Source organism: Falco naumanni, chromosome 3 (assembly GCF_017639655.2).
Source record: "Falco naumanni isolate bFalNau1 chromosome 3, bFalNau1.pat, whole genome shotgun sequence".
Lineage (NCBI taxonomy): Eukaryota > Metazoa > Chordata > Aves > Falconiformes > Falconidae > Falco > Falco naumanni.
In genome coordinates, this window is record NC_054056.1 from 87389143 (window position 1) to 87407138 (window position 17996).

Here is a 17996-nt window from a genome sequence, read left to right on the forward strand (position 1 = left end):
GCTGCGCGGGCGCGGAGCGCTGCTGGCTCCTTATCGGCGCCCGAGCATCGGGGCGTCGCCGCCCGTCGCCTTCAAAGCGGGCGGCGGTGACGGCACGGCCGCCTCTCCCGTCGCAGCCCGTCGCAGCCCGTGCCGGCAGCAGACCGGAGCCATGCTGCACTGGGGATACGACGAGCACAACGGTAGGGCGGCGGCGGGAGGCGGGCGGGGGGCCAGGGGGGCGGCCGCGGTGCTTCCTGCGGGGCCGTCGGGGCGGCCGGGGCACTGCCAGGGCACCGCCTCCGGCAGCTCCGAGCCCGTGGGCAAGTGGAACGCGCTGAAATGCCGTCGAGGCTTTGCAGCGTGAGAGCGAACAGACTTTAGTCTCGGACCGATGCCAGGCTGGCTGCCGAGCGAGGGGGTCGTGCCTGCGGCGGCGCCTGGCAGGACCGGGACAGGGGCGGGCTCTGCGCGGGATCCGTCTGGTTCCCCGCTGGGATTTCGCGTGCTCCTGCAGCTGCTCAACTGCCTACCGGGTATTTATTAGACGGTCACACTGACCGGAGCTGCCGCACCAGCAGTGCCTTCCCGATTCTTGCTATGTTCTGCTTCTGTAAGGCAGTGGGACATACTAGGTACTAGGATCAGTCATTTGAATGTACAACTGTGCACCTAAGAGGAGATGCTTTGGGGTTTTGGTTGTTTCATAGTTTCCTTCATCTCATCAGTCTTTGAAGTCCCAAGGTGTCCTCATCAGCAGTCTCAAAGACTTTTCTCTGTTTTGCATTGTAAGTCATGCAAACGCTGCTTCTGTGTGCAGACCGGCTCACAGGTTGTGCAAGTAGAAATGAAAGCACTTTTGTAAATTGGAGACTCAGCCCTGATAAAAAAAAAATGGAATAACTTCCGTTGTCTGTTATGATACACAGAGAAACAAAACACCATGATAGTAAAAGGAGAAAGCTATATATTTGCATTTACTAATGCCTAGAGGAGTATGCTTCATGTGTATTATTACTTAGAGTTTGGAATATTGTTTGCACAAGGATTACCTTTCCTTCCTGGTCCTTTTGTTCCATCTTTTCTGGATGGATATACTTTTCCTGAAAAACTGGGAGGTGGTGGATCACAACGATGTTGCAATGATTACGTGTGTTATCTACTGTTGTGCAGTCTACTCTACCCCTCCCCTTAAGACGTAAATGGGTCTTGTTTTTCAAATTTGTTTCTCTGTATGTTTTCCAAGAGTGCTGTGGACTTCACCTGCACCATCCAGATAAGAAGCCCCTTTTCCCTCCCTTATCCTATCCTTCCTCCTTTGCTATTCTCAACTTCTAGGAAGGGGAGGGCACCAGAATTTCTATCGGGGTGGCCCTGGACTTCGCTTGAGGCCCCATTTCTCCTATAAAGCTCTGTTTACTGCCTAACACCGTACTAGGGGTGGCCTTTGGCTTTCTCCCTCTCCTTCCTTGGAGTCCCCAGCAGCTGCTGGGGGTAGGTAATTCCTCATCAGCCCACCCCCTTCCCCCTACCTCTCACAGGAGGCCAAAGGAGAGAAGTGTGGATATCCAACACTTCACAGCTCTTCCCTAGCTATCAGTTTTAATTTTTGTGCATTTATTTTATTGGGTTCGCTTGTTTCTTGTTTGGCTGAATCACAGATGCAGGAGATTGCTCTGATTCTTGAAAAATGTTGTTGCCCTGCATGGCCCTGAAAATAATTTCCTGGGAACTAAGATTAAGTTTTGCAACTAATGTGGCAGAAACAAAGTTAAACTAGTTCAATCTGGTGCAGTCATATATTGAAGTTGACTTTGGAAAGACATCTGCATTCACTCCGAGTTCTGCATTTGTTACTTGCAGCGATAAAAGTGTTGGTTTTTTTAAACCAGGGGAAAACTCATGTGCCCCTTAGCAATAATAACTGCAACATAAATCATGATGTATGTAAAGCATACTGTCAAATATTACACATACCTATCTGCATATATGGTGTATCTATATAGGAGGACATGGGCTGGCTGTTATATACAGAATTAAATGTTGTGGTGAGTTGACTCTGGCTGGGCACCAGGTGCCCACCAAACCCACTCTATCACTCCCCTCCTCAGCTGGACAGAGGAGAAAAAAATGTGACGAAAGGCTGGTGTGTTGAGATAAGGACAGGGAGAGACCACTCACCACTTACTGTCACGGGCAAAACAGACTCGACTTGTGGGAAAAAAAAATATTACCAATAAAATCAGAGTGGGGTAATGAAAAAGAAAACCAAATCTTAAAAACACCTTTCCCCCACCCCTCCCTTTTCCTGGGATTGACTTCACTCCTGATTTTCTCTCCCTCCTTCCTCCAGCAGCGCAGGGGACAGGGAATGGGGCTGGGGTCAGTCCCTCACACGCTGTCCCTGCTGCTCCTGCCCCCTCAGGGGGTGGCTCCTCACACTGCCTGGCTCCAGCTGGGGTCATTTCCACAGGAGACAGTTCTGCATGAACTTGTGCAATGTCAGTCCTTCCCGTGGGCTACAGTTCTTCATGAACTGCTCCAGCATGGGTCCCCCCATGGGGTGCCGTCCTTCAGGCACAGCCGGCTCCAGCGTGGGTCCCCCACGGGGTCACAGCCCGGCCAGCAGCCCTGCCCCAGCCTGGGCTCCTCTCCCCACGGGGCCACAGGCCCTGCCAGGAGCTGCTCCAGCACGGGCTGCCCGTGGGGTCACAGCCTCCTTCAGGCACCCACCTGCTCTGGTGTGGGGTCCTCCATGGGCTGCAGGGGCACAGCCTGCCTCACCGGGGGCTTCACCATGGGCTGCAGGGGAACCTCTGCTCTGGCTCCTGGAGCACCCCCTGCCCCTCCTGCACTGACCTGGGTGTCTGCAGAGTTGCTCTCACATATTCTCACTCCTCTCTCTGGCTGCTGCTGGTGTTGCGCAGGGTTTTCCCCCCATTCTTAAATATGTTATCCCATAAGGCGCTACCACCATCACTGATGGGCTCAGCCTTGGCCGGCAGTGGGTCCGTCTTGGAGCTGGCTGGCATTGGCTCTGTTGGACACAGGGGAAGCTTCTAGCAGCTTCCCACAGAAGCCACCCCTGTAGCCCCCCCCCCCCAAACCTTCCCACACAAACCCAATACAAATGTTATCCTCTGCTTTGATGCACATATTTATGAAATTGAAAGAGGCATTATTTCATTTCTATGCAAACCTTGGCCTTTGCTTTCTTGCCATTGTTCTTACCTTTCAGTTTTGATGGTGCTTATGTAGGGAGGCATAATACTGAGGTCTTGAAAACTGGCTGCAGTGTGGCATCATGCGTGCTTTTCTTTGCTGCTCAAGGTTCCTGTGAAGAGGGAAATGTTCTTACCCCTTCACAGAAACTAAAAAAAGCTTTTTAGTTAACTATTCAATTGCCTTAGTTAAAAGAGAAAGCAAGGATAAATTGCCTTCAGTTTGCTATTTGTTTAATAAATTATATGGAAAGTACTTTTGTGTATTGTGGTTTACAGCAAAAATATCCCTTGATCTAGTTACTACTGTAACACTGAGGCATTTTATAAATAAAAAGGGGTGTGAATTCATAGAATCATTTAGGTTAGAAAAGAAGTTTAATAACATTGAGTCCAACTGTAATTTCTTATACTGTTTTTTTCTCCCTGAAAATCATGTAATTTTGATGCCTGCTTTAAAAAAACAGCACTTTATTTTACCCATTATGAATTTTGATTTGGTTTTACTTGAGCTAATCTTATTGCAACATAATATGCAACTAAACTACTCACAAGCCTAACTTCATAAATTTAGGCATTTTACATGTGATAAACTGGGCAATGGATTCTCTTTAGCAATACATGAGCATGTGATCCTGCCAAGGTCAAACCACACCAAACTAATGAACTTTCTGCATTTAATAGGAAACTGTCCAAAACCAGAATCCACTTTTTTACCTGTACGTGCTCTATTTATGCAAGTGTAGAGGCTCACTGCAACCAAACTGTATCCTGCAATATCTCAGCTAGGCTTGTTTCAGGTTTCCTTTTGATGAAACTCATCATCTTTAACTTGAGCTGGATAAACACCAGCACTAATGTTAGGTGCTCTAGAGAGTTCTGTTTCCTAATAAATTCTTAACTGCTTTCATTATGAGATCTATTTAATGAACTGAATGTGTGCAATGCTAGTGGGTACTATAAGTAGCGATAGTCCAATCTAAAAGTGACAGAGGTGTGCATCACATTTGGTAATTCTGTGTCCAAAATAAAGGCATGCAATCTTGAGAGCAGATGGATCATTTTTTTTGTCCTAAATCTTGGTCACAATGGCTTTGATTGTTAAGAGCTACAAGGTAATTTCCTCTAGCAATAGAACATTTCCCCATCAACATACCGGACATGTCATAAAGTACATCTCTAGAAAACTAAAGTGTACATTATGTTGAGATGGAGGCATATCATTCAGGTCCAAATCCAGAAGGAATTTTCACCCTGGACATCCCATTGGCTTAAATCTAATTGTATGGCATGCATTTGAGCATCTCTTCCAACTGTAATGACTTATTTTCCAACAGTCATATACAAAGTTTGCTTTGAGGTGCGGTCTCTAGTAATGAACTGAGTCACAGTTTTCCTAGGGTAGCAAGAGTATATGATAATTGTATTAGGTTGCTGGTAGTTAACCCTGTAAGGAATACCACTTGATAGAACCTATTGGTACAAAGTGAGCTGAAGTTTCTTGATGTTTTTCTGCATATTTGGAGAGGTCAGAGTTCTGGCAGTCTTGTGTTGCTGATAGATGTTTAATCACCATAGCAAAACATGATTTTGGTCATTGAAGCTTAAGACAAGTACAAAAGCAGGTACTATGTCTTTTTAGAAGTGAAGTTTGTTGTTGAATAATTAGCTAACAGCAGAATCACAGCCTTGGGTCCTCTTTTTGGCACATACTATTTCTGAATGCAAATCATTCATATTATTTAATGTATTATAACTATAGTTATTTCTGAGATAGACCAATAGGACCCAATAGTTAAACCCATAAATGTATTTTGCCTTTCCTCAGTTAAGGAACATCTGAAACATTAAAATTAAGTAGCAAGAAGCTTTTTCTAGGCATCCCAAATGACAGTAGTTAGGTATAAATGACGGAGTGGTACTTCTTATGAATAAAATTATGCATTGCATCTCCAACTACAGGGTACGAGGAGCTAAACAATAAAAATTATATCACCTGCTAAACTGTATGTCATTAAAATATTGAATAGCTTTGATCATTTGTGAAGTGAGAAGAATTAAGTTTAAACAGCTTTATATTTCAAACCAGTAGGATTTTTATCTTCTGCCTTAGAAGCTGTTCCCTTAACGAGTTTAATTATTGAAGTCATTAACAAGAACTTTTTAGCAAACTCAGGACTGAAGGCCCTTGCCTTTGTTCTATGGGAGGTTTAAGTCTCAGGTTGGTCTTTACAAGCTACTCCTTCCCTGTTCCATTTTTTTGGTGCTGCTTAGAGGAGAATCCATCTGTCTCTGTCCAGGTGCTGTGCAAGCTGCGTCCCCACAGCGCTGCAGGGTGCTTCCCTCCCTGATCCACTGCTGGGGCGCTGGGGTTATTTTAGCACCTGTGAGTTTCTGAGCTAGGTTTACTTCTATTGAAGTTGAGGAGAGAAACCTATCTAACAAATTTTGATGTCAGGCTATTAATCACAGTGTTGTACATGTTAATTCTTTCTTGTTGTCATGTTTATTTAAGTGCTAAGCCATCCAGAAAGATCCAAACCAACAGGCTGATTTTTAGACTGTGTTTTTTTTTTTCCCCCAGTTACCTTCAGTATAGGGCGTTATGAGGATTTCCAGTGACACAGATTTTACAAAATCAGATTCTTATGCTCACATTTAAGTTTTTCTGATATCCAGTATCTCTTAGTTGATTTATTATGCTTCTTACCATGATAAACCTGAAGAAAGAACAAATGCTATGCTCATTACCCTCCAGACTTTCCCCTATGCCCTTTTCTTTTACCCCACCCTCTTTTTCATCCTAAACATTGTTTGCTGTCTTTACCTTATAGAACATATTCCTCAAACAGCTTATTGTTCCTCTTTTTCTTCTGTGGCTTCTTTCCACATCGTTTATTATTCAAATATGGTTTAACAGTGGCACAAATATTCTTACTTAGAACTCTGATGTTTGATAGATAAGAGCAGACACCTCACTTCACACATCTCATCAATGAAGCTTTTGTTACTAGTTTAGAATGGCATTTGCCATTTTTCTCATATCTATATTGTTGATTTACAGAGACAACGCTTTTCAGCTGGCTTTTGGTTTAGCTTGCACGGAGAGAGGAAGGTTAACTGATTAACAGCTTCTATAGTGTTTTAATTTCTAGCTAACTCTAGTGAGTGGTGGTACAAGTCTGTGTCTGGAAGACCTACTCACGTTTATCAGCAGGAGGTGATAGAAATCCAAACCTTTTGCAGGCACCACTGTCCAGAGTATTCCTGTGCTTTGCTGCTTTTGTCAGTGCAACAACACTAGTGTGTGTGTTTCTGTGCATGTGTACGTGCAGACTTCACGGTTTGAGGGTGACGGTCTCTCTTTGGTTGTGACAGCTGGTGTGCAGAGCTGATGGGCTGGGAGAAGGTGGTGGGTTTGTGCAGTGGTGCTTAGGTAACAGGCGCTGCCATCAGGCCGCAGCAGAGCTGGCACACCACTCAGATGTTTTATCTTTTTTGACATCTCCCCATCTCATTCAGCATAGTCAGTAGAAGGTGTGTTCTCAGGTCTTTTACAGCCAATGACTGAGGTATAAAAAAACCCTTAATGCAGGGGGGTTGGGTGGATAAGAGATAATCCTTAAAGACATAATGAGACATGATATTAGTCAAAAATGGCACGTCAAAAATTTTTTGCGGCATGGTGCCTGTTGGATACAGGATGCTTGATTTAAATGAGCATTTATTGGATGTGTCTTATGCATAGTTGAATCTTAATTGTGAATAACTGAATATCTACCTGCTGCACATGTCCTTGTTCAAAGGCCAAATTCAGTTAGATACACCATGCAAGGTAGATAAAGGGGTCCTGAGAGCTGTTGTTGCAGTGCGGTGCATAAAAAGTAGCTGAATATTTTGATCTTTTCCTGATGTACCCTTTTTGAATTTAAAAGATGCGAAGAAGAACTATTAAGGCAGAGTTTTCTTTCGTATGAAGCAGGGCGCTGTCATCATTTTAGACTTCTACTCCAATGCATTGCAGGGCCTGCCCACTGGAAGGAAGTTTTTCCTGTTGCTAATGGAGACCGTCAGTCACCCATCGACATCAAAACTGAGGAAACCAAGTATGATCCCTCTCTCCGTCCTCTAAATCCCAATTACGATCCAGCTTCTGCTAAAATCATCCTTAACAACGGGCACTCCACCAGTGTTGAGTTTGATGATACCGTCAACAAATCAGGTTTGTTCCTTTCCTGTGGCAGACACTATGTCTTCTTCCACCATTTCCTGAATAGAGTGCATCCAGCCTGGGCATGTCTTGCTGCTGGGTATGAGCTCCTCATAAAGAGTAAGGCTTTGCTCCTCCGGATGAGAGATTCCTTTTTCCCCTGTCTTTCAGCATGATACAATGTGGGAACATATTTGGACATGAGTTTGAGGCTGCATTTCTCAGAAAGCACTGGTATTCCCTTTTCACAGGAATGCTTTGATCCACCTCAACCAGCTAGATAGTGCCAGCCCCCCTGTTTGAACAGTGTTGTGTACAATTTTTCAAATGCTGCTCTCTCTCACTGCAGATGAATCCTTTGTGTCTCATTACAGGTTCATTCCAACCGAATCGCTCAAGTCTGTTATCTGACTTTAGCTGCAGGTTTGGTTATATATTTTTACCCTTTTTACAATCCATACCTGGACCTCTTGTGTCAGGAAAGAGCCAATACAGAACAAATGAAATATATATCCCAAGCGATCCCTTTTCTTCCCTGAGAAGTGTTACTGTCCCAGTCTCATCTAGGAATATGTAGCTTCCCTTTTGGCAAGCAAGAATTCTTATTTAGAAGTTCTCTGGTTTAGCATAGTCTTTTTAATGTTAGTGCCTTCATCTTTAAAGCCTTCTCTTGGATGGCAGGCAAGCTAGCACACCTCCCCTTGAAACTGCAGGAGTGTAGATTCTTCAAGCAATAAAATCCTCTTGTGGTTGTGTGAGGGTTAGCTGAGGATCCAAGCCCATATGATGCTCTCACAAGAGTCAAAGCCAGAGGAAGACTAATTTGTGAACACCCTGTCCATTAGTCCTGAGGACCTATTAGCTTACAGTGGCAACAGGGAGAAACATAGATGGAGACACCATCATACTTTGCTTTCCTGGACAGTCTTAGTTTAATTCTTAGAATTCCTGTCGATACAAGCAACATTGGATGTTGCCTGAAAGCCATCAGCTGACCGTCAGTGATCTGGTCTGACCTCGTGTGGGTCAGATGCTACGGGACTTCCCAGAATTAATCTCTGCTTCAAGCCTAGTAGGCGTGGGTGAACTAAAGCACATCTCTTAGAAAAACATACAATCTTGATTTCAAAATTTCCAGCGATGATGAACCTACCACAGCCTTTGGTAAGTTGTTCTGATTGTTAATAATCTTCACAATTGAAAAAAAAAATAAATAACACTTTATTTCTGGGGTGAGTTGGATCAGCTCAGCCTTTAAACTCCTCTTTTTTTTTTTTTTAAAAAAAAAAAGTGAATATGAATACACCAAGAATGTCTTTCACTTTCTAATTTGAAGTGACAGGGCCTGAACTAGTATTGTGATCCTCTTCTTACTGCTTTCCTCAGGCCATATCTCCAAGGATATAGTTCATGTCATGGCAAAGCACTGACAGATGTTGATCAGATAATTAAAAATGTAATCCCCAGTCTCCTTCAGGAGACTCCATATCTTCTATGCATGGACTAGATTCTTCAGTCAACATAAATGGCTTTACATTTTGGCTATTATCATGCCTTACTTGTCAAAGAATTCAAATCCTCCTGTACCCATAAACTGAGTTATTCACTAATTTCCCTAATATTTGTCACTGACAAACTTTATCAGTAATGTTTTTGTTTTCTTTCAGGTCATTGATCAAAAAATACTGAATTTTCTAGGGCCAAAATTTGGCCTATGGGGCACCCCTGTGAAGTAAGCACTCCTGCCATATGTTGGGTCTATGAAAAAAAATTCATCAAATTAATTGGTACCAAATACATTGGCATCTTTTAATCCATTATTAACTGACTTCCATATGAACTATTTCTTCACTTTGGCCAGCATTGAAACTGGGCTGTGAAGTCTGTAACTGTGTAATTCTGTTATCCTCTTCGCTTCCACATTAGCTCCATTCTCTGAGATTGGTCTATTGATGTTTCAAAGACCTCTTCTTCCAGCACTTTTCAAACTTTGAAATACTGATATTTGCCTTAAACAGCTTTTGACTAACCTCTTACTTAATTACTGTTGGAATGGAAAGGTTTTACCATCACCATATGATGTGGCACAGATACATCGTCAGGCCATTTTCCACATTTTTCATCAGAAGTATTTCATTGAATGCTGATGCATTTCTACATAATTGTTTTCCCTCAGCCAGTTAGAACACTAATCTGTACACATTTCTAGGGTCATTTCCCTACAGATTTTCAGTTCTTGAAAGAAGGAATTTGTTTTAGGAGTGCCACTTCCCCATCCCCTTTGTTCGCTAGGTTTATAGGCTCTGTAAAAGTGTGGGTTTGAGTTGAAGTTTTAAGGAGGTCAAATATTTTTCCCTCCAGAAAAACAGTTGCAGTTCCTTTTCATCAGCCAGGCTATTTGTGTTAGCAGATATGCAACTTAAGAAGTTCTTTTATCTTTATTTTGTATGTTTTGTTCCTAACAAAGTTTAGGTTTTGGACTAAACCTAGAAGAGAGAAAAAATTACTTTTTTCCTCCCTGGTGCTCTTAAATTAAAAACCATCTGGTTAAAGCTCCCATCCTATCCCGTTAAAATCTTTATAATGAGCAGTAAACCAGCCCAGACTAATTCCCAAACCCTCAAAGGAGATTTGGAGCTGGGAGAGTGGGGTGATTTGTTTTGCGATTAATAAGGAATCTTTCTGAATGTGATTCACATTCAAGTCTCTGTGCAGAGATAGCTTGGTTCCAACTTTGATTAGCAAAAGACAAGTACTTGTGAAAGCAAAACAATGAAAAGCCCACACATATGTTAGGGTGAAGGATGGGATAGGATAGAGTAGAGTAGAATATTCAGATCAGAAGGGACCTACAACAATCATCTAGTCCAACTATCTGGGCAATCTGGGACTGACCAGAAGCTAAAGAATGTTGTTAAGGGCATTGTCCAAATGCCTCTTAAATGCTGACAGGCTTGGGGCATCGATCACCTCCGTAGGAAGCCTGTTCCTGTGTTTGATCACCCTCTTGGTAAAAAATGTCCAGTCTAAACCTCCCCTGGTGCAGCTTTGAGCCATTTCCACAAGTCCTGTCACTGGATGCCCAGGAGAAGAGATCAGCACCTCCCTTTCCACCTCCCCACCTCAGGAAGCTGCAGAGAGCAGTGAGGCCAGTCCTCAGCCTCCTTTTCTCCGACCTAGACAAGCCCAAAGTCCTTAGCTGCTCCTCACAGGACATCCCTTCCAGCCCTGGATAATTAAGTCAGTAATACTGCAGTTGTACAGTGCACATGTTGTGTTGGCTTCATTTTATTTATGTTAATATATGCTCCTTTTTCTCAGACTTCAATCTGATGTAACTGGCTCTAGTTGCAAACGAAGGAAAGAGCCTGATTTTTTTTTTAAGCTCCACCTACTGTCCTCCAAATTTCAAAGAGGAGAAGAAATTATGTTCACATTATATTTTTCTGATCCTCCCATTTATTCATAAAGCCTATATTTGAAGCTTAATTTCTCATTGATTATTTTAAGTAGGTTCAAGAGAGGAAACCACTTGCAAAGTAGAAATATTTTCCCATCTTCTGAGAAATATCCAACCCATAGCAAGACAAACCTGGTGGTAACAACATATCCTTCAGTGGGCCACAACCCACTAATCGGTACATAAATGAAATTTTGAAAGTTGGATCCTGGACAAGTGAGGGCTTCCGTGGCGCTTCAAAGAAATGGGAAGCCATCAGAGACAGCTTTCGAGAAGGAGTAAGGGGACTGTCCAAAGACTGAAGGCCAGTGTGAGTTTAGAGGATGTGGGTGGCGGCTCCCGTTCCTGCAGTGAAGCCTTTCCCTCTGCTTGGGTTTCCAGTGCTGACCGGGGGGCCACTCAGCGGGACCTACAGGCTGCGCCAGATCCACTTCCACTGGGGCTCCAACGACGAGGCTGGCTCTGAGCATGCAGTGGATGGGATGAAGTACGCAGCAGAGGTAAGGCTTTACATGGAGTCGTCTGCACCTCTGAGCTTGTGACTAGTTTTCTATTGTAAGAATAATGCTGCCTCTCCTTGTCCCACTTCTCATTCTCCCCCCATCTTGTCAAAAGACAAGCGGTCTTCCTGAAGTGTTCATGTGTGGTCCTATCTCAAAGGAGAACCTATTTGAAAGCTTTGGAGAGGATTAAAAAAGGAGTACAGAAGACAAGAGCTTGATAAGAGCAAGATTTAATGGTTCAAGAGTTACTCTAAACTTTATCTTTCACTGTTTCTTCCTTGGAGAATATTTTCAAAGTCAGCTTCAGTTACAGACCACAGAATTATTTGATTTGGGGCCTGTGCAGCACAGAGCTTACGCAAGACTTAAGAGTGTTGCATTTTGTGGTGCATTTAACAACATGATGGTTATGACTTTGAGAACCACACCTTAATATCGGTGGGGTGCCTGCTGTCCGTGGAGGTACTGCGTTTGGAGGCAGCATGCCACGGGGAGAAATGCACCGTCTGCTCTGGCACGGACAGTTCGCTCCGGCTCTGTCTCCTTCGGTGCATTTGAGTAGTCCGCACTAAAAAGTATTCAGTGTCCGACTCATCTTTGCAAATGGAAGTAACATGGAGTATTTTGATGAGGATGAGATCTTTAACAACACATAGTTCAGACAGTGGAAGAGTTTTTGGGGTTAAAAAGATGTAAAAAATATAAAAATAAATGGTAATGGACAAATAAAACCCGTAATGCTAAAGAAGAAAAAAAAATGAAATGTGTGCACAGTGGTGTGATCAGATTTTACTGGAAATGCTATAAAAGATAGCAGTCAGAAAAAAAATCAGTTTTCTAACACTAATGGGGAAAAGTTACATTTGCAGTGTTTAAAGGCTTATGTTTTCCACAGGATCCAGGTGAGATGGAATATAAAGAATTAATAGAGGTACTTTAAAACCATTAAGTACCAAAACCAAATTTGTAGCTGAGAAAATATATATATGTTTCCCATCTAAGAAACCAAATGGAAGGAGAAAATATCTCTGAATTTCTAGCCAGTCTAAAAACCTTTCTGTTACCTGTTGGTTGGGTAACCCTCCACAAGAAGCTCTCTAGAAGTCACTTTGGCTTTGCAATAAGAAACCCAGAATTAAGATCAAGGCTTCTGAGCACTGTTCACACAAAAGAAAATACCTCAGAAGGAGACATGAAGATGGTTTCAGTGCTCACCTTCATAAGGAAGATGTGTAAGATTTCAAGAAAAAGCATCGACCGAGTTGAAGAAAGACTTAGCGTACAGGTAAAGAAGACTGCAAGGTTCAGCCCTCTAAGCCCACCGGGAAGCAGAAGGGATCCGTGACTCCATTCTTTGTGACAACATATGGTCTGATCAAGGTCTCTTCACGAGCTGCAGTGACAGAGCGGTGGTAAGACGGGATATATTCCTTAAAGAGAAGTCACAAGACATTGAGAATGGGGCTGTACCCAAAAGTGTTTCACAGCTCTGTTTGTTGGGGGATTTTGGGGTTGGATGGGGGTGGTCTGGGGTGGGGTTTTTTGGCAAAGCTATGAGGGAGTGGGCTTTATTTAGTTGTGGGAATTTTTCTTTTTGTTCTTTGTTGTTTTTTTTCTTTTTTAAAAATCCGCAATAAAAGTCAATTCTGACTGAGAGTATCTGTTTCCTTTTTGTGTATGTAAAAATGTAATCATTTAAAAGTTGTTCGATGTATAATAGTGAGTGAATGTATGATAGTGAGTGGTGTAGGCACTATGAGCTCCAGGATACTAATGCACCCGGGAATGGTTTAGCAGACTATATTGTCTTCCTGGTTTAATTTATAATATTCTTAGCAACTTTCCTTCAAGGATCTCTGAAGTTGTGGGCCAGCATGTGTTTCATTGTGAGTATATCTGTATTATTATTGATTCAGTTGGATTCCTTACTTGCTGGAAGTAATGTTTCAGCACTTCAGAGCCCAAGTGCTTAACAAACATGAATTATACTCTATAACACCAAGTAAGAGCTCCATTTTACAGATACGGAAAATTGAAACTCATAGAGATTAAGCAAGGATTGAGATTCAGAGTCAAAATTTTTACAGTCCTAGATCCCTATTTCAACCACACAGCTACGTTGCTTTCCGCAGAAAACTTTTAAAGCAAATTGCATCTGTCCTAGATTGCTTTTACTTTAGAGACCTTGAAGTGCTGTATTGTGCAAGGAAGCCTTTTTTTTTTTTTTTTTTTTTTTCCCCCAGGGGTTCATCCCAGTTTAAGCCATTCAGTGCAGCTGCTTTCCAGTGTTCCTAAAGAGTAAAGTTCAAAGTCTGAAAAGATGGTCACCAATTTTAGAAAAGCCAGTCTCACGCCCTGCTTCTTAGCCTCTCTTTCCTTATCTAAAAACTATGGGAAATAAGATTTACTAATGCACTGAGGATTTGTGAGAGTAATTAATGTTTGTGAAGTACTTAGTCTTAAGCGCTGTGTGTTTGTGCTCTCTCCAGTTTGGTGGTCGGACCGTTGCTCAAGGCTGGGATGTCCTGGCGCTTCCCAAGAACCGGGAGCTCCCGCTGTGGAGCGTGGCCAGGATTTAGGAAACCTGGCTTAGCAGGAGGGACTGAGGTGGTATGGGGGTAGACAACACGGGCTCTTCCTTTTCCCACCTGGCTAGGTGGCCTCTTTAAGCTGCTTAAGCAACTACCACAGGACAGTTCCAGAATAGCATGTTGGAAATGCAAATGCTCAAACCTGAGATAATCAAGCTGCTTGTAATTGCCAGACTACCGGTAATCATAGAAAATTACATTTGGACAAACTTAAAAATGAGATCTGATGTTCAGCTTAAACTAAATGAGGGAAAAGGGGTCAGCGCAAGTTTAATGTGTGTTCCTCTGCCTGTTTTCTAGCTATTTATGTGGCTGATTGATGCTACTGAAAGCTTGATTAAAGAAAAAGAGGAGCAAAATACTAATGGCATCCTCATGATTTTCAATCACTTTTAAAAATCAGCTATACTAAAATGGATTTAAAAACTTTAGTTATATAACCATTGGACATCTTGTTTTAGCTTCTCTGTTCAAAATCTGGGGACCCAAGAGCAATTTGCCAGGGTGTGCTGATCACTGCTCAGTTTTGAATCATCCCAGTCACTGGAAATGCTTTTGACATTTGCGTGAGCTACGCATTTACCAATTTAATGAAGTATTTGCATTTAGAAAAATGAATGGCTTTGAATACAAAAGAGAGAAGTAGAGTATCGATACCAGTAAAGTTGTAGTATTAATTTGTGACTATTTGAGTTCAGCGGGAGTTGATGCTGTTTGTGTTTCTTGCTTTCCAGCTTCACGTGGTCCATTGGAACTCGGAGAAGTATTCCAGTTTCGTCGAGGCAGCTCGTCAGTCAGATGGATTAGCAGTCATGGCTGTATTTCTACAGGTAAGAGAAGAATGCCTCAGCCCTCCTGATAAATCTGCATTATGAGTCCAAAAGGATAATGGCAGTGGTTGGTATAAGTGCTGCTAAAGAGATACCTGTTTTATATGGGCATTAAATTATACCGTTTCCTTCTTACTGTTTACTTGCTAATACAGAAAGCTGTGCTTCCTGGAAGATTAAAAATATCAGATTAATAGATTTTCAAGACAGTGAGACTCTTCAGTTTACCTAGGCTGCACTCCTGTACAATGTAAGATGAGGAACTTAATTCTGCTGCCCCTATATGGATCCCAGTAACTTGTATTTGACTAACAGGTTTCTTTAGAAAGGTGATCTGATTTTATTTGAACGCTTCTTTAATGGTTTGTTTCTGACCTGGTAGTTTCTCCTGAAAAATAATAATTAAAAAACTGCCCCAAAATCAGAAACTGGAGAATTTCCTTGTAATTGTTATATACTCCTTTGCCTTCTGTACCTGTTACAAGATAAAATTAAACTCTTGCAACAGATTCACTGACTTCTGTATGATAGAGAATTCACACAATCCATGAAAAAGGATAGGGCTTTGGTCAAATCTGTGGTTTCTGTCTGGGTGCCACATCTTCCTGAGCACAGCTGGTCCCGGTGCTGGGGCTGGCACAGCCAGGGAGCCATTATGTGCAGCTGTTGCAAAGAACCGCTTCAGTAATTCTGTCTTTCCAGTTTACATTACAATGATTCAAGGGAAATTTCACTGGTTTTATTAGCACACAGATCTGCTTGGGATATGTAAGAATGATGTTTTGACTATTTTAAGCAATTTAATTTTCAGGTGTACGCCTGCAACTTTTAATATCCCGCATATAAAACTTGAAAACTGAATTGCTTGTGTTCCCCTGTGCTGTAAAGCTTGTGAATCTTTTGTAGCTGAAATAATTACTGTAAGTAGCCAGAGTAAATACTGTCAGCAAGGGAGTGGATCTTCTTTATGACCAGTGCTGTTTCTAAGGTCCAGCTAGTCACAGGCTCGTACTCACAAAATCTATGAGTTTTTTAAATCAGCTATTATTTCAGTAAAGTTAAATACAACCATTTCATTACGCATTTGCTTTTTGATTATTTATTTTTGCTATTTTTCTCTGGAGCTCAACTATTTCTTTTTTCTCTGGTGTTACTAGATTGGTGAATGCAACCCTCAGCTGAATAAGATTACTGACCGCTTGGACACCATCAGAATCAAGGTGAGTGAATGCTTCTAAAGAATACTAATACTTGTGGTTGCTTTTGTTGTTTTGTTTTGTGGTTTTTTTTGGTAACCTGGCTGCTACTCCCTTTACCTTCATGTTCCCTAATCCCTAGTTTCATAGCTGTGCGTATCTGACTCTGATTTGGGACAGTTTAGGCACATTCTTGTTAAGTAAAGTTGAAAACTAAGGAGACAAAGAATAATTTTTATACAGTAAGAGGTCAGAGGAAAAGGCTAATACCTCACAGAACCTAGTGTCTGAAAAATCTCTTGCTGTGAGAATAATAACAGGGGAAGAACCTATTTTATGGGAAGTTGTGAAAAAGATGAGGGAAAGGTTTCCTCCCCTGTTTTGCTGAGGTACAAGGTGAGAAGTAAGCTATTGTTTCTATGAGAGACATCAGCTGATTCACAACATCATGTTTTGTCCAGGCATCTCTGGCCTGGTAGCTGGAACAGGGAGAAGAAGTAACCTGTGGGCCTGGGAGGAGTGAGTAGGGAGGGGAGCAGCTGGCAGTAGCCTGTGGGTGTCTTCACATCATCTCACCTCTCCCTCCAACTTGCATCTCATGGTCACTTGTAACTATGGGGAGCCTACACTAACATGACACCTTTGATGGTGGCCTGCTGTCATCCAGGGTAGCAGCAGCAAAGCTGTCCCAAGAGGTAGGACCTCACCAGAAGGGCACTGGCTCACCCAGGATGCTGCCAGCCCACCTGACAGTGGAACAATCTTCTACCTCCTTTGGCATGGTTTATCTTAGCATCTTGCTTTTAAATAGTATTGTCCTTTTTAAAAAAAAAAAAAACTTTGTGTAAGTAATAAATTTATAAATATATCTAATCTAGAATCTCAATGAGCTAGTTTTTTTCTCTTTCCAGGGTAAAAGAGCACTGTTCACAAACTTTGATCCTAGCTGTCTGCTTCCCAAGTCCCTGGACTACTGGACTTACTTTGGCTCTCTCACTGTTCCACCTCTTCTTGAGAGTGTCATCTGGATTGTTCTGAGAGAGCCCATAAGTGTTTGTTCTGAACAGGTATTTTTGATTTTTCACTGCTGTAAAAATGTTGCTTTTGTAAGACTTGAAACTGGAAACGCCACCCAAATATATATTTTTTTTTTTTTGCAGACCTTGGCATTGCATACTTTATCAATTTTTCAAAGGATAAAATAAGTCTATAAAATTTATCCTGACTTCTTGTTGCCTTTCTGTACCTAACAGCTATTTATTACCTATTGTTTAAAAAGAATCTGCATACTCTAAAAATTAACTATTAAAAATAACCCACAAGGAACTTACGGAAAAAAGGGTTCTGGTGACACTTAGAAATCCTGGAATTCCATTCGCTTCCATCATTTGCATATCCTGCTCAATCCTCTCCTCTGGCATTTTTTTTGGCAGATCACTAGTAAATTCCTTCTTCATACCACAGATGTAAAACTTGGTGAATTTACTAGAATAATGAAAAACAAATACAATGGTAATAAGTTGTTTTTTATGTTAGGCTATCTTAGGAAAAGTGTTGATACCACATCATCTACTTAAATTTCTTGTTAAATTAAGCTTCATGCTATATATTAATGTTGCAACAGTGACACCCAGTGGGCCGATCATCTCAGGTATAAAGAGTTTTTCCCGCTGGAGACACTGAAGTTATGTCAAATTATACCTTCTGATATCAGATGTTGATAAATACGTCACCTGCAACATGTCATTGATATTCTTGGCACACTGCAACCGTTAAGATTTTTGCACCACAGCATTTGTCTCATTCATGGTCAGTATTACAAATACCTCAGAAAATTCAGTACCCTGGCCCACATACTGAGCAGAAATGGCGATGTCTTTGCGCAAAATGTTGACAGCACACTGAATGGGATACCTGTTGGTCAGGAAACCTCAAATTCTGTTTGTAACTGATTTAAGTCATGTATTTTCTCAACGTGTGCATTTTTCTCATTTGTATCTCTTCCC

The 17996-nt window shown here is 42.0% G+C and overlaps 1 protein-coding gene across 3 annotated transcripts in view; it reads left to right on the forward strand.

Moving 5' to 3' along the window:
* The window catches only part of CA13 (carbonic anhydrase 13), a 21614-nt gene continuing 3618 nt past the window's right edge, over nucleotides 1-17996 (forward strand). Inside the window, exons 1-8 of one of the 3 annotated variants that reach the window (XM_040585868.1) lie at nucleotides 1-182; nucleotides 7225-7422; nucleotides 7785-7833; nucleotides 8549-8574; nucleotides 11252-11370; nucleotides 14699-14794; nucleotides 15952-16014; nucleotides 16902-17057. In XM_040585868.1, coding sequence (XP_040441802.1) covers nucleotides 152-182; nucleotides 7225-7422; nucleotides 7785-7833; nucleotides 8549-8574; nucleotides 11252-11370; nucleotides 14699-14794; nucleotides 15952-16014; nucleotides 16902-17057 — 738 coding nt within the window. In that variant the 5' untranslated portion in view covers nucleotides 1-151. The remainder of the gene's footprint in view (nucleotides 183-7224; nucleotides 7423-7784; nucleotides 7834-8548; nucleotides 8575-11251; nucleotides 11371-14698; nucleotides 14795-15951; nucleotides 16015-16901; nucleotides 17058-17996) is intronic. The other 2 variants (XM_040585869.1, XM_040585870.1) reach the window with 2 other exon arrangements.